A 15,396-nucleotide genomic window follows, 5' to 3' on the forward strand; every position below is an offset into this window, starting at 1 on the left:
CACAAGAGACATGTGTACAAGATGTGATATATTTATTGAGTTTTAAATCTCACAGTATGAATTATAGATAGTTTTACACACCTCACCTGCAATGCGAGTAACACAAGTATAATTTTAGTAACATACAAGTACCTTATCCCATGCTCAAATCACACCCCCGAACTGGTACATATATTTTCAGCCAGCGCTACTCTACAATCTGCTTCTTCTCTTTTTTTATTCCGCTTATATGAACAACATGATATATTTCAAACATCACTAGACACACGTATTTCTGTTTGTAAATATAACAATAGTATACCAATGGTTGTTTCAATCTTAGAGACCACATGTTAGAGAATAGTTAGACCTTTATCATTACCACTGATATATATTCTGTACGTAATTTGCCACATACATATATATAAGTGGGATCCTTTGTCTTCCTCTGTCTTCAAAAAAGAAGTCAAACCCAGTGGTTTTTACCAGTAGTTTCTTAATAGTTATCAGTAGTTCTATGTGTACTAGTTGTCTGTTTTTATACCATATGTTTCTTCTGTTCATGCAATTAGCCCTCGGGCAAGAATTTGCAATAAACTTTCTTATATTCTGTACGTAGGACGAAGTTATCCATACATGTATTTAACTTTGTTAGACCTTTAGTGTACTGTTTTGTGTACTTTTCTGATAAAGCTAGATTAATTGGTGAAGATTTACTAAGCGTGTATACGTGCCAACAATACAGTTCACTGGTTAGGGATTGTTCTAACGCATGTCGCTCCCATCCAAGTGTTCGCGCAGGTTAGGGTTCACCTCCAGAAGTCGCTGGGCACCTGGAAAAGAAAAAAAGTTAAGTTTAGGACGTTGAGGAGATAAATGCTATCATTTTGAAACATGTTGGGCCTGTTGATTTGATTATATGGATGACATCCTCTGTGAACCCCAAAACTGATGCGAGCGTGCGATCGAATAAAAATGTTTGGCAAAAAAAGTTTTCTTCATTATGAAATCTATGAAGGTTGATCAAATGACTAAGTACACATGGCATGGCGAGTAATACACGTTTTATTTCCTCACATTTTCTTCCTTTCCTTTGGAATTGATTTTGGCATTCTACAATATTAGTATTTCAAATTTATGACATATTTGATCAAATTTGCAGATCCTACGTGCAGTATGGGGGAATCTTTTTTTTTAAACGGACGAAAGTTCATGCGCGCGTGGATGTTATCCATATGATCAAATCAACGTGGCCTAAATCAATTCAAAAACACTAAATGTTAAGGATATCTCACCGTGTATCTCCGGTACCGGCCCGCTGCGGATGTCGGCGCACCGTGCCTTCTTGTTGGGGTCGTCGTGAAACTGCTTGTCCTGCTCGGCGCCGAAGTGTTGTCCCACCTGCAGGGCCCGCACACCGCCCAGCACGGCCTCTTCACCAGCGGGACCGGTACTAACGGACACAACACGTACAGATCAGGATTATGTTGCACACATTAGGCCACCTCAAGTAAATTTTTTGGATGACATCCTCTGCAGACGCCAAATATAATACGAGCGGGCGAAAAAACAAGGCCAGTCGAAAAAAAGCTTATATAGAGGTCCCAACATTTTGACTCAATCATTGTACAAATGGTTTTGATTCAGTAGGAACATCACATATACACAGCCAGCATCACATATCACTGCATCAAAGTAAGAAACAAAACATTAAATTAGAGCCTTTTCTTGTCTCCTCTCTTCATAGTTATCTGCCATCCACCTTCCGGCATGGCAACAGACAACTTCGCCCATTTTCGTCATGTTGACCTCTGTCAGAAGGCAACAAAATTTATTTTTTTGTCCAAAATCAGGCAAAAATTAATGCGCGCGCTAATGCCATTCATAAAAATTACTTACTGTGGCCTTAGAACGATACAAAAGGTCACTTGTTCGTTTCTTTACAAAGTAAGCTGACTCACCCCTACTCCATTGTAAATAAGTGCCACGTACATGTAGTAGCGTGGGTAGTCCAGTGGTTAGGGACCCTGCCTCTGGACCAAGAGGTTGGGAGTTCGAATACCGTCTTATATAATAATATTGCCTCCTGTGACTTTTCTAGCGACCGATGTGTGTTTCAATGAACTCACCTCTTCTCCCACTCAGTCGGCACGTGCAGCTTAGTTTCTCCGCTCACAAGGATCTCAACTACCTGGGAGGCGTACATGTCTGCCAGTCCCTTCTTCAGACCCTGTAAAGCAAGATAAATACTCTTCATTCCTTTATTCTACAACCAAGATTGCTTTCCTATATACGAACGGCTTAACGGCTTTCCTTCATACATATTTCGTTTCATTTCGTTCCATTTCGTTCCATTTCGTTCCATTTCGCACTTTCTGGGGTCCCGTTTCAGACAGCATCTTTACGTTTACAGATCTCCATTCCGTAACTCAACAGATATAGAACCAGAGCCCAATCACATACGCCGTACGATCAGAAATCAAAGGCATTCTGATTGTCGTGTATGTGTCCAACTGTCTTGCTACGAAATGACTGTCGCAGATTCTTGTACTTATAGGCGGTTGCAATTGGTTCTGGCACATGTGCACAGCCTGCTAGAAAATTCTATGGCATAAAAATCGTACGGTGATCTAAGACGAATGTGACCGCACCGGAAAAGACAAAATATTTTTCTTAACTTATACTTCAGGAAAATACAAATACAACATACAAATGCATGTGAAAACTTGTAAGATGTAAGTCCTGTCCTCCTACCTTCGCTTCTCTCGCGGCCACCCACCCGAGTGTCTTGTCCACGAGCTCCTGCCGGGTCTGATCGCGGATCTCCGCGGGGCAGAAGCGCAGCTGGGCCTGCAGACACACCAGCTCCGCCTCGACGATCGCCTTCACCTGTCAAAAGGACGATTCTTATTTCAATATGCTGTGTGTGAAAAGCATCTATAGCCCCTGTCACACATAGCCGAATATGGCCCCCAAAAAGTGCATTATTCAACAACTTTTCGTGCAGAACTGATATCATTTACACACATGCAGTAATAATTATTTACAGCACCTAGTTTATATGGTGTTTTTGTAGAAGTGTGATGCAGATCTAAACTGTTCAGTTCTTTTAATTTTAGAATGATTGTACCTGTTTATACATGAAGTGTTACTTGTTGCCCCTTGTGGTGTACGAGCTGTGTATATATGTAATGTTAAATGCTGTCCCCTATGTTGACTTACGTATATCAGCCTTGCTGCCTGTAAGTCTGTGTAATGTGTTGTTTGCATTTGAAATAAATGAATAAATAAATAAATAGAACTCACATCACGTTTTGTCTTGTGTGACTGGTCCGGAATCTTGACGTCGGAGCGACCAAGGTCTCGTTTCTTCTTCTTTCCTTTCCCTTGCTGTTCTTTCTCCTGCTTGGAGACCTTGCCGTTAGGACCTTTGGCCTTGGCTCGCCCCTGCCCGTGATGGTGCTGATCTGCGCCCTCCCATTGGTCCATCATGTCTGGACCTTGGCCCACAGTCTCGCGAGACTTCCCTGCGAGATCTCGCTCCTCTTGTTCTGGGTTGCCCTCGGGCCCGGCCGGGTCGTCGAAGTCCTCGAACTCCTCCAGCATGCCGATGGTGGTGGCGTACACGTCGTACACCATCTGCTTACTCGCTAGAAATAAGAAATGGAAAGAAGATTGCCTGTTAAGCACTTGTCCAAAATTCATGAATTTGGCCTCCTGACACTTGCCGAACACCCCGCAACCATGGGTAGGTGTAGGTCGGAGCAAAGTCGGCTACTGAGCCAGCCGCATATGTTTCAAAATGTTAAAAACAGTCGGGGGTTGGTCGGGAGATTCGATTATGGTTGGCTGCCATTCGGCTGTAAGACGGCAGAACACCAGCCAACCTTTCGGGAATAAGTGAGCAGCGTTCGGAGCGTCTTCGGGAGTCAAATTTGAATCAAATTTAACTCATATTCACTTTGATTCGTACGTAAAGGTAGGCGTGGCCTAAATCTTGCCATACTGTTCCCGGACATCAGCCGAAAGTGCTCAGTTTCAGTATTCATAAAGGTGTAACATCAATGCGGCAACTATTAGTTACAAATATATGAAAACCCATACCCTGGAGGGACCTGTGTCTCTGCTCTCTCATCTGGATGGCACGTAGTTCCTCCTGTTGTTGGTTGTAAGCATACTGGTTCCTGTACATCCCGCCTCCCTGTTCGTGGAACGCCGGGTTACCGGTGCGATGGCCAGAGGAATAGCCTCCCTGTAAAGTTGAAAACAGGCGTGTTCCGTTGCAATTAGCCTTCGGTCAAGAATGTGTAAAATAAATAAACAAATACTAATCATTAGATAACGTTGATAGCTGTATAGCAAAATTAACTACCCTTCCTCATAACACACATCTATCCATCCATCCGTCCGTCCGTCCATCCATCCATCCATCCATCCATCCATCCATCCATCCATCCATCCATCCGTCGACCTAGCCTTTGCACATTATAATCCCCAAGAAAAACTACAAGGCTAGACTAAAATCAATTAATTCTTACTTTCAAACACTTAACATTCGTCATGCAACGTGTTCTGGCGCCATTCCAATATCTATAAAACGGGTATACGAATGGCAGAACTTACCTGGTGTCGCTGGTTTTGATAACCGGAAGAATAGCCGCCGCCGTGGGGACCTGGTTGCCCCCTTGTACCGCGCCGATCCTGCGGGTACTGGTTGGCATGGTGAGGTTGCAATTGGTAGCCTCCCCCCGACCCAGAAAACCCGCTATGACGCTGTCCTCCGTGATTATAACTGTCAAAGTGGTCTTGCTGACCAGAAGGGGGGTCTACCTCCATGCCATCCGGATCGCCGTTGTTCTGATTTCCTGAAACAAACAAAATACGAAACGTGTCAATCCATATCATAGTCATACATAGCCGAACATGGCCTCCCTACTCTCCAAGCAGATGTTGTGGGGGAATGATCGTTAGCTTTTTATATATGGCCGTTGTTGTTTTTTTGTCGCTAGCTACCGCCGTCGGTGGCCGGCGACCTTCTCTGGCTAATGGATACTGTCTGTCCAATTTGATACTGTCTTTTTGCCACCGAGAGGTATCTGCTTGGAGATTAGGCCTCCCGAACACTGCCGAGCTCCCCATAATCTCCAAGAAGATCCCTTTCGGTGGCAAAAACAGTATCGAATTGGCTAGGCAGTATCCATTAGCCAGAGAAGGTCGGCAGCCACCGTTGGTGGGGGTAGCGACCAAAAAAAAGACGGCCATATATAAAAAGGTAACGATCATTCCCCCACAACATCTGCTTGGAGAGTAAACTCCCCCAACCATGGAGGTGTAGGTGGAGGTGTTGTCGGCAGTAAAATTTGACTCAAATTTAACTCAAATCCTATTTGCATATGCTCCCGAACGTCAACCAACTTTGGTCGCGACTGGTGTTCGGGGGAAGGTTCTGAATGTGTGATAGAGGCGTTAGAATTATCGGTGCCCTCACGGACCCCAACTGTATGTTTTGGCACGCGTGTACCTTGCCACAGTTTCGGGGACCATCCGTTAATTACTCTGAACGATATCATGTAGGATTGCGAGGGAGTCTAATAATTTTGAGATGTGGTAAGAGTTTGGTTGGCGGACAGCGAACAAGAAAGTGGTGTGGTGAAAAATATCCAACACTAGCGCGGGAAGTATACGCGTAAGAATATTAGGGCAGCAGGCAATTGATTTTTTTCTAAAATGAAAGTGAAACGATTTTTATCTCCGCACCAATAATACAATCACAAAAGGCACAACGTCTAAGCCGAATGATTTTGTGCTAATCGTTGAATATTTAGCTGTGTTTTTTCTTCAAAATTCAAGACAGGTGCACAATCAATTTGTAAATACCACATTTTCTATGTGTAAATCCCACATTTTCAATTTGTAAATACCACATTTCCAAATTCATATCCAGCTGCTTTTTTTTATCCTATTACCTGGATGTCTAACCTTCATCGATGCACATTTTCTATGATACAGGTGGAAAATAATATCGAAAGTTTATTGCAAATACTTGCCCGAGGGCTAATTGCAGTTACAAACAACATAAGAAAGAAAATTCAGTGGTATGTGAGACTATACGTCTAGCATTATACTATATTCTACAACATACATGGTACTAGTTTTACTGGGTTTGACTTCTTCTTTTAATATCATGTACATACCTCCAGTAAAGAAGTTCTTCGCCTTTCCTGCAGTTTCTCTCACGAACTCCATCCTCGCTTCTGCTCTAGTTGGCAGCTTGGGTCTGTTCTGTGCGACCGAGCTGTCTGTCTAGCCTCTAGTGTAGGGCCGGTGAGTCATACACCCAATTATACCGGGACTTATCCAGCGAAACGTTCCCTGGATATCACGTGGTTTACCGGGGATTTCCACCCAATGGCAAACACAAGTTGTTGCGCCGTACGCGCCGGCAGACTGTATTCGTCACTAGGCCACACCGCCTTGATTTTATGGATGACATCCTCTGAAGACCCCCAAACTAGTGCGCGCGGGCGAATAAAAAAAAAATTCCGGCCAAAAATAAAAATGCTACTAAACCACAGGAATACAAAGCCGGTATTGTGAATTTGCGGCAGTATATAGCGAAGTATACGACAAGCCTGCACATGCTGGCTTTTTGCGGAATTTATGAATCGGCATGTACGAGCATGTATGTTCTTGAGTCGTGGAGCTTCGGTAGCCTGGCTGCGTGTTGTCGCTAACTACCATGGACTACCCAGGCCTATAGCCAAGCCAGAGCCTCGGTGGACGTGATCTTTTTTTTTTTTTTTTTTGAGAACAGGCGAAACTTCAATGCGCGCGCGGATGTCATCCATAAAATTAAGGCGGTGTGGCCTAACCACTGTAAATAGTCTCACAACAATATCAAACTACAAAAAAATGTATTTAGTCCCTTTTCAAAGATATTTCACAATTTAGGGTAAAGAAATAATTGGCTGTGATCAAAGTGGTGATGCTATGTGCTAGGGGATCCCCGCCTATCGGTGGAAAGTACCCCCGTCATGAGAAAAAAGAGGAACTGAAACCTATTTTTTGATGACATGCAAATTAACTCCGGCATGGGGTGACCGAAACTACAATATTCTCGGAAGAGCAATACATGGCGTCTGAGAAATCCCCTGTCACAAGTTCCTCAATTTATGCAAATGTTGTTTTACATTACTAGTATTTAAGCTCCCCGTGCGCTTTTTTTTTTGGAAACCGGGGGCCCTGACTGGGGCCCGGGCGAGATATTATGATCAAGATTCCCGCTCGTGAAGCAACAACCGACCACAAACGGGGAGTTGGATGCCTTCTTGGGTTATGCAGGTAGTGCGTTACCATGGGTGCCATCCTATGTATATACCGGGGCTCCAATAATTTTAGGGAGCGAGTATGGACGCATCCGCAGGTGTCCGGAGTTTACCGCGGTCTCGGCGGGCTCTTTTCGGGTCTGCAGTACTAGGAGGCCCGAAGACAGCCCATGCATACCGCGGTAGACTGGATACAAGGTTAGTACGGGAGCCCCGGTGCATACAAAAACGATAGCACCCAGGTTAGCGGTAAGTATTACGATAGCTTGATTCTATATGCTTATAAAGTCAACTTTGTGACAAAAATTGAAAGATTTTAATCGACATTCTAATGTTGTTAACACCCTATTTGATGTCACACTATGCTTTGGTACGGTTGCGACTTTGCTAGGAACAGGATTTTGCCCAGCCTTGCATTGATTTTGAGCAAGCATACACATGTCAAACTGTTGTAGAATTGTTAACAAAGCTTGCACGTATCCGCGTTCATCATGTTACCTAGCCTATTCAATGTGCAAAGCTACAACCAATACACAACTCACTCCTCATTCATTACGGTTTTCGAGAACAGTGGCGACTCAGCCAAAGTCAGAAATTAATTGATAAAAGATAGTGCTAACATTTACAAACAATCGCTTTTATCAAACTTGATACGTTTCTTTGTTGAGATTGTAAGGTAGATCAACCACGCACCTAGCTGTTTTTCTCCAAAGTGCAGATTACAAACATGCAAAATCTTATCTCACATTAGCTATAGAGGAATATATACATGTGCTATATGTAGTATACAGGCGTAGTTAAGACAAGTGATGTGTTTTTGGAATATTATGCAGTTGCATTTAGTCCTTTTTACCTTCGCCAAGAAGGTTATGTTTTCAGTAGCGTTTGTCTGTTTGTTTGTCTGTCTGTGAACAGCATATAACTCAAGAAGCTTAATATGGATTGTCATGAAACTTGGTATGTGGGTAGGTCTTGATGAGACCTAGAAATGATTAGATTTTGGGCCCCCTGGCGGCTCTTGTTGGTACTGCAGCAGAACTTCCGGTTTTGATATCTCTCGATCTAGACATGCTAGGGTCACGAATTTTGGTTGGTAGATAGCTCTTGGGGTAGGAAAAATGTGACATGAGTTTAGACCCCCTATCAGCTTTTCCTGGAACTGCAGGAACGTTTGTTGAAAAATCTCCGAAGGTTGATAACTCAAGAACCGGTTGACGGATTGTCATGATTTTTGGTATGTAGGTAGCTGAAGTGATGCTTGACACAATCAGATGACAATTATGCAAATCAGGAGCTAATTTGCATAATTAATGAGGAAATTCTATAAATCTGCTTCGTTCCATTACAGGACTATGAAACACTTGTGACATGTAACTGAGAACTAGAAAAACATCTGAGGATATAGATTATGTAAATGAAGACCTAATTTGCATAATTAATGGGAAATTGTTATAATTTCATAGTTGTAATTGCTGGGAATTTCATACTTGCTGCATTTGGAAGTTAAGTGAAGATGAACATCAATGAAGATTATTTATTCACATTATGACCTCATTTGCATAATTTATGAGGAAGTGCTAGAATAGCCTATTTTGTTAAGATAAGGCGGCTGTAATTGGGTGGTGAATATGATAAACTGATGTAATCCATGCAAATGACGCTCTTATTTGCGAAATCAATTATTAAAATTGTATAATTCGTCAACCGCAAGGGTTAACATCATTTGGCGAAGGTATGAGATCGTGGAACTCTTGTTTTAAGATATTTTACAATCATAGGATAGTTAGGGTAAAGAAATTATTACCTGTAAGCAAAGTGGTGATGCTAGGGGATCCCCGTCTATCGGTGGAAAGTACCCCCGTCATGGGAATAAAAGAGGAACTGAAACTTATATTTACCTCCATGAAAAATGGAGGTATTGTTTTTGGCGCGTCTGTGTGTGTGTGTGTGTGTGTGTGTGTGTGTGTGTGTGTGTGTGTGTGTTTCCGCACATTTGTAGTCAGCATAACTTCATAACGCCTTTATGGATTGTGATGATATTTGGTATGCTGGTAGGTCCTAGGAAGCCAAAGGTCAAGGTCAAATATGGGCCTCCTGGTGGAGGTACTGACCTTGGTACTGCAGCAGAACTTCCGGGAAAACAGATGTGCGGGGTGGCAGTTTGTACCCCCCTCGTCCCGGTTCACCAATGGGGTTGGGTATTGCTGGTTGCAATTGTGTAAAAGAAAATCTCAATATCCTATGGGATATGTTCTACCAACCTGATCAACATATTTAGAAGGAAAACTGTTTTGTGATAAGACAATTCTAAGACATTTTGTTTTTCTTCATCTTACAGATTCTATGAAGATGGCGAGCGATACAAGTGATCCCAGAATACTTCTAGACCAACACAGAAAAATACTTGTTAGGGATATTTTCAGCGTTGACCATATTTTGGACCGTATGATTGGAAAACAAATTCTGACAGAGGAAGAGAAGAACAAAATATTGGGCGGGAAAGGGGAGGACAAACCCAGTCAAAACGAAAGGCTACTAGATTTTGTCAAACGTAAAGGCATTGACGCATTTGTATGCTTCCGAGAGGGTTTAAGAGGCTCCCATCTAGAAGACCTTCTGCGTTATTGTCCGACTCACAATGCACCATTGATGTTTTGGTGCGAAGAGTGTGAATGTTTGCGATGCGAAAAGTGTAAAAACGAGCATGTCTTCCCTCAACATGTCTTCACCGCTATATTTAGCGTCAATGAAGACATCAAGACAAAATTCGACTGTTTCATTCGAGAAAGCAGGTCAATGCTCAACTCTTTAAGTCGCAAACAAATTAGCGAACGCCGTGAACATATTAAAATGTGGGCAGAAAGGTACGGAGAAGAACTCCAGACTTTGGTTAGCAGGATTATTGACGAGGAGATAGGCTGGGTCCTTGCGAAGCTGAGAAACAAGGGGATGCCATCTGTCGATGCTGAAGAATCAGGAAGGCTGGAGGGATGCAGGCAAAGTTGCGAGGCTACATTTACAGTCGGACAACATAGTGCGCAGCTTAGACACGTAAGTGTTGTTACCTCCATGAAAAATGGAGGGATTGTTTTTGGCGCGTCTGTGTGTGTGTGTGTGTCTGCGTGTTTGTGTTTCCGCACATTTGTAGTCAGCATAACTTCAGAACGCCTTTATGGATTGTGATGATATTTGGTATGCTGGTAGGTCTTAGGAAGACGAAGGTCAAGGTCAAATATGGGCCTCCTGGTGGCTGACCTTGGTACTGCAGCAGAACTTCCGGGAAAACATGTGCAGGGTGGCAGGGAAAACAGATGTGCGGGGTGGCAGGGGAAACAGATGTGCGGGGTGGCAGGGGAAACAGATGTGCGGGGTGGCAGGGGAAACAGATGTGCGGGGTGGAGGCAGCGCCTGCCCGGTTTGATTAATGAGGTTCTCCCTCGGGAAAAGCCTACATGACCATATAAGGTGCTACTGTGTGTTTGAAACCAAAAAAACTTTGTTATTTTGTTCTGTACTGTAGTGTACTGTGTAAAAACATTTAGAAAAACTCATATATTTCATGGAGGTATGAGATCTCCGAATTCTTGTTGGTACATGTAACTACATGCGTACGAATGACTATATAATGTATATTGAAATATGAGCATTTCACGTGTATTTGTTGCAGGAGAATGCTGGAGATCTGCGTACCTTGCTAAGACGTAACAGAGAGGCATTTGTCGCGGACATGCGGTCCATTGGACCTATAACAGACTTACTCTATCAGGAAAAGATCCTAACATACGAAGAGAAGTGTAAAATTCTCCAGAAGCATTTGACCCAACAGGACAAAGCTAGGAGGCTACTGGATATCATCTCGTGCAAAGGCACAGTTGAAGCAATCTGCCATTTCACCAAAGCTTTGGAGACGACATATACAGATTTGGCGGAGCTCTTGCACCAGTGCCCTGAACATAACAAAAAGCTTGAACTGTACTGTGAAGACTGCAAGGTTTTGGTTTGCGAGGATTGTCAGAAGAGTAAGCACTCAGATCACTTAACCATGTCGACAACTACTATTACAACAATTTATAAGTTTGAACGCTTCATTCTTGACAACAGGGAAAACATTATGGACATACGTCGCCAGAAAATATGCCCAGAGGAAGTAGAGAAAAGGGTAAAGGAAAGGGGGGAAGATCTACGTGGCATGGTCACTAGGAAAATTGATGAAGAGGTAGCCATGTTTGTTAGCAACCTTGACCAAGCCGGGTCAAATTTCACTGTGTCACCTGAGGACACGTCATCCGAGAGAAAAGGAAGAGTGAGAAATTTCAAGAAGATAGTCAAAATAACTGCCATGTTTATGTTCTCAACCATATTGATTCTGTTAGCATATACTTTAATCTAGAAAACGCAGGTACAATAATTGTATTAACCAATTGCTTACGTCACGTATCAGTAAAGTCTCGTGTGAATAAGGTCACGTGCTTGTAAACCGTAACTCTTGCGAGATCACGTTGTGAAGTGATTGGTCATTAAAAACTACCTGTGCACGAGAGATTATGTAAATATTGTACAATGAATGCAGTGGAAAATGAAACACATTTTGTTAGCCAGTGTCCTCACTATGAGACCGAAAGAAACAGATTATTTCAGACAGTTACAACAATCTCTCCATCATTTCGTCATTTAGAAGATCACCAAAAGACTACATTTCTACTAAGATCACAAAATCCACTAATTATGCAGAATGTGAGACTATTCATTATCCACTGCCTTCAAAGAAGAAGTCGAACCCCTTAATAGCTAGAGTAGTAGTAGAAGTAGAGGTTTTTCCAGACAGATTGTTACCTGTCTCCTGTTTCAGTAATCTTGACTGTACAAGCAATTAGCCCTCGGGCATGATTTTGCAAATAAACATTATTAATTATCCTGATGAAGGCGACAGTGGTCGCTGAAAATTTGATCTCTCTGTAATTTGATCTCTCTCGCTTTTTGAGCGTCCATAAAGTACGGAGACTTGTTAAAGCTGACCAAACGTTACAGAAAAAATGGCATGCACTTGAGGAAGGTAGGAGTAGGACTGTCAACGGTCTACGATAAATTCACAATGGCAGCTGCTACATGTTACGTTGCATTCGGGCAAGCTGATTCCGCCTACATGAAAATCCAGGCACTAATATAGCTAATTTTACGCTTTTCATAGACTGCACCGATTACATACGCTATATGCTGTTGTATATGAACCATTTAGTCGTCTGGCTACGAATTATGTAATATCAAAACGGCCGATTACGTCCCAGGCTTCAGGCATTCTTCCCAACAAGTTTACATGCACACGGTGCCTGTCCTTGGTGCTGAACGCCATCCGCACAATGTTAAACACATAGTGTGGTGAACACTACACGCGCACTCGCTTTTTGAGCGTCCATTGAATACAGGAACTTGTAAAAGTTTGACAAACGCTACGAAAAAAATAGGTATGCTTTTGAGGGGATTAGAGGTCGTACTGTAAACGCTCTACTCCAAATTCACAACGGCTGCGGCTAACGTTATACATGTATGTTATGTTGCATTCGGACAAGCTTGCTCCGCCTCAATCCAGGCATCATATGATTACGCTTTACGTAGACAACACCGATTACACTCTATATTGTTGCATTTGATTAATTTTAGCAGTCCGGATACGAATTTCGTGGGGCTAAAACAGCCGATTATGCCCTAGGTTTGTTCAAGGACGAAAGTAGAGTATAACCGGTATTGCAAATTCTAGTACTCCCCAAGCAGAGGTTTAGGCTTCGGTTTATTTTTGCGTGATTAAGGCGTTTTTATCACGCTTACTTTTGGGTACTGGTATTTTTTTACGACAGTCAAACTTCGGGTGGCAAATGGATACTGCCCCCATGGGACCACCTGGGTCCCCAAAGAGGCGGAGTAGACCCTTCTTACTAATGCCTGCACCCCAACTCAGGGGTCAAAATCGTCAACTTTACAGTTCAAATTAGGAACCAAAAACTGGGACGTGTGCCTGATAAAAGAAAGAAAGGCTGGCATTCTGATGTTAATTATTTTTCTATTGTCCCCAAATTGTCCCAATGGGTCTTTTCGTTATTTTTATATTTTTGTGGACAGTGTGTGTGTGTGTGCGTGCGCGCGCGTGCGTATGTGTTTATCTGCATTGTGTCGTTGGTTGTAGATTATTCAGACAACACATGTTCCATTCAAAGCTTTAATGCAATTCCTAAAATATCTAGCCTGGAAATGAGAAAAAACATTTTATGAAAAGAGGCTGTCATTGGAGCACTCCCGCCACTCAAAGACTGCCACACTTGCAATAAAGCTGTTTCATCCGAATTAGATCTTGTTATGTCTTCAGCTGCTCATAGTTAACAATATAAATCCAAAATGCACTGAACTGTAGTTACGATCAATTTCAGATTACCTTATGCATGTACATAGACCATTGCCAACTCCTCTATCATTGACATGATAGCCTACAGATTTCAGCTTCTTAATTATTCTCTTCTAGATACGGTTAATTGCTTTATATGTCTAAAGCCAAAATGTTACACCAACTGAACAAAGCTATCAAGTACATATTGCAACATTCGAGCCAAAATGAGTGAATCAAACATACATTGGTATGGCCTCCTTCGGTCAATTTTGACCATGATAAAAGTCCCAGATCAAATTATTAATACGTCACATAACACGATGCGTCTCCAGTGAGTACTCATCATCATTTAAAATCAATAAGGCTTTGTTGCATCTTCTTTATTTTATGTATGAGAGTCTGGTTATTAGATGGCATTTCCCCCTTTTATTCCTTCCCTAAGTATTATCTTTATAACTCAAATTGGTACCAGTTATCAATAAGTCTACATAATACGTGTTATTTATACTTGAAAATGATTCATAATCAATTACAATGTTCCTCGGGTAAGTTGTACTGATCTATACATTATCTCTACATTATTTCGTTAGCTGGGGGAAGATCTCGAACAAGCCATTATGGCTTCTTTTGTAGCTACAGCACGATTATTTTCTGTTGCTACTTACATGTATGTTTTGTAAATTACCTTTACAAGTAAACAAAATCAGAATGGCCACTGCATTACCAAATAAACAGATCCCTGCTATCATTTCGTGCTCACAATTATCTAATCATCATTGCACTGCTACCTTATTTTAAAGCATTTCATACTGTACATAATACGCATTTCATGACATCGCATATCTAGCGATCCTACTTCTACTTTAGGCGTTGCTGTTGTCATATCTTGTAGGTTTTACTGCCTGTACCTTCACGTGTCTCGTCGTCTCTACGTTACTGCAGAAAAGAACAAAGTTGACGTAAATTTATCAACAAACGACAGCGATAAAAGTGCAGAAAAAAACAATTAGAATACACATATTTAAGGCCGACATTTGCTCGGGAGCAAATGGCTTCACTATGCACCCCGTACCAAAAATTGACATATTCCCCTCCTGCACGAAATGGATTGTTCCTAAATCACCCCTGTCCAAATGTGAAGTGTTCCAATAGTCTATACCCCCATGCAGCAATGGAATCTTCCAACGCCGTCGGCCGCCGCCGCCGTTTCAAAAAATCTTTCATTCCCTACTCAACGCATCATTGGAATAACCTTAACATAGCAGACCGCTCACTAAGTCTCCCTTGTTTTAAGAAGAAAATCATTAAATTTGTGCGCCCTGCCCCTGTTCCATATTTTAGCATAGGCCCTCGGTACACTTGCGCTCTTCTCACTCGTCTTCGTCTGGGCACTTATAATTTAAACTCTAATTTGTACACACGTTGTCTGGCAACCAGTCCTGCATGTACCTGTGGCCATCCCATTGAAAGTATCCAGCATTATTTTTTGTACTGCCCTAAATATACACAATATCGTGCCTCCCTTTTTAGCAATTTAGCTAAGTTGGTAGGATTTGACATAAACCTCAATGATCTCTCTGACGACGTTTTAGTTCATTTATTCCTTAGAGGTTCTGTATCACTATCATATCCAAATAACTTTAAATTTTTACTTCATGTTCAATCATTTATAAAGGAAACTAAAAGATTTGAGTAAATCTTTCCTATCAATTTTGT

At 42.1% G+C, this 15,396-nt stretch overlaps 2 protein-coding genes across 2 annotated transcripts; one reads left to right on the top strand and one right to left on the bottom strand.

Annotated features, from left to right (window-relative positions):
- Positions 1 to 744: 744 nt before the first annotated feature.
- LOC109485370 lies at positions 745 to 6,348 on the bottom strand. Its single transcript, XM_019788928.1, has 8 exons — positions 6,174 to 6,348; positions 4,603 to 4,844; positions 4,084 to 4,231; positions 3,286 to 3,629; positions 2,734 to 2,868; positions 2,109 to 2,209; positions 1,275 to 1,432; positions 745 to 812 (listed from the first exon to the last, which is right to left on the bottom strand). The coding sequence occupies exons 1-8, from the start codon at positions 6,223 to 6,225 to the stop codon at positions 745 to 747; spliced, it is 1,248 nt and encodes a 415-aa protein (XP_019644487.1). The 5' UTR covers positions 6,226 to 6,348.
- An 860-nt stretch (positions 6,349 to 7,208) lies between these two features.
- Positions 7,209 to 11,697, top strand: LOC109485386. Its single transcript, XM_019788948.1, has 3 exons — positions 7,209 to 7,320; positions 9,643 to 10,355; positions 10,972 to 11,697. Exons 2-3 carry the CDS (start codon positions 9,648 to 9,650, stop codon positions 11,692 to 11,694), a joined length of 1,431 nt encoding a protein of 476 aa, XP_019644507.1. The 5' UTR covers positions 7,209 to 7,320; positions 9,643 to 9,647; the 3' UTR covers positions 11,695 to 11,697.
- Positions 11,698 to 15,396: the final 3,699 nt, after the last annotated feature.

The sequence above is a fragment of the Branchiostoma belcheri genome, unplaced genomic scaffold (genome assembly GCF_001625305.1).
Source record: "Branchiostoma belcheri isolate BF01 breed outbred unplaced genomic scaffold, Haploidv18h27 scaffold75, whole genome shotgun sequence".
Classification (NCBI taxonomy): domain Eukaryota; kingdom Metazoa; phylum Chordata; class Leptocardii; order Amphioxiformes; family Branchiostomatidae; genus Branchiostoma; species Branchiostoma belcheri.

Excerpts from the sequence above, each read along its gene's own strand:
- LOC109485386 (XM_019788948.1), top strand. The coding sequence starts at position 9,648 with ATGAAGATGGCGAGCGATACAAGTGATCCCAGAATACTTCTAGACCAA. Across the intron at positions 10,356-10,971 it reads ATAGTGCGCAGCTTAGACAC|GAGAATGCTGGAGATCTGCG; the intron begins GTAAGTGTTGTT and ends TATTTGTTGCAG.
- LOC109485370 (XM_019788928.1), bottom strand. The coding sequence starts at position 6,225 with ATGGAGTTCGTGAGAGAAACTGCAGGAAAGGCGAAGAACTTCTTTACT. Across the intron at positions 3,630-4,083 it reads GAGACACAGGTCCCTCCAGG|CGAGTAAGCAGATGGTGTAC; the intron begins GTATGGGTTTTC and ends TCTTATTTCTAG. Across the intron at positions 2,869-3,285 it reads CACACAAGACAAAACGTGAT|GTGAAGGCGATCGTCGAGGC; the intron begins GTGAGTTCTATT and ends TCCTTTTGACAG.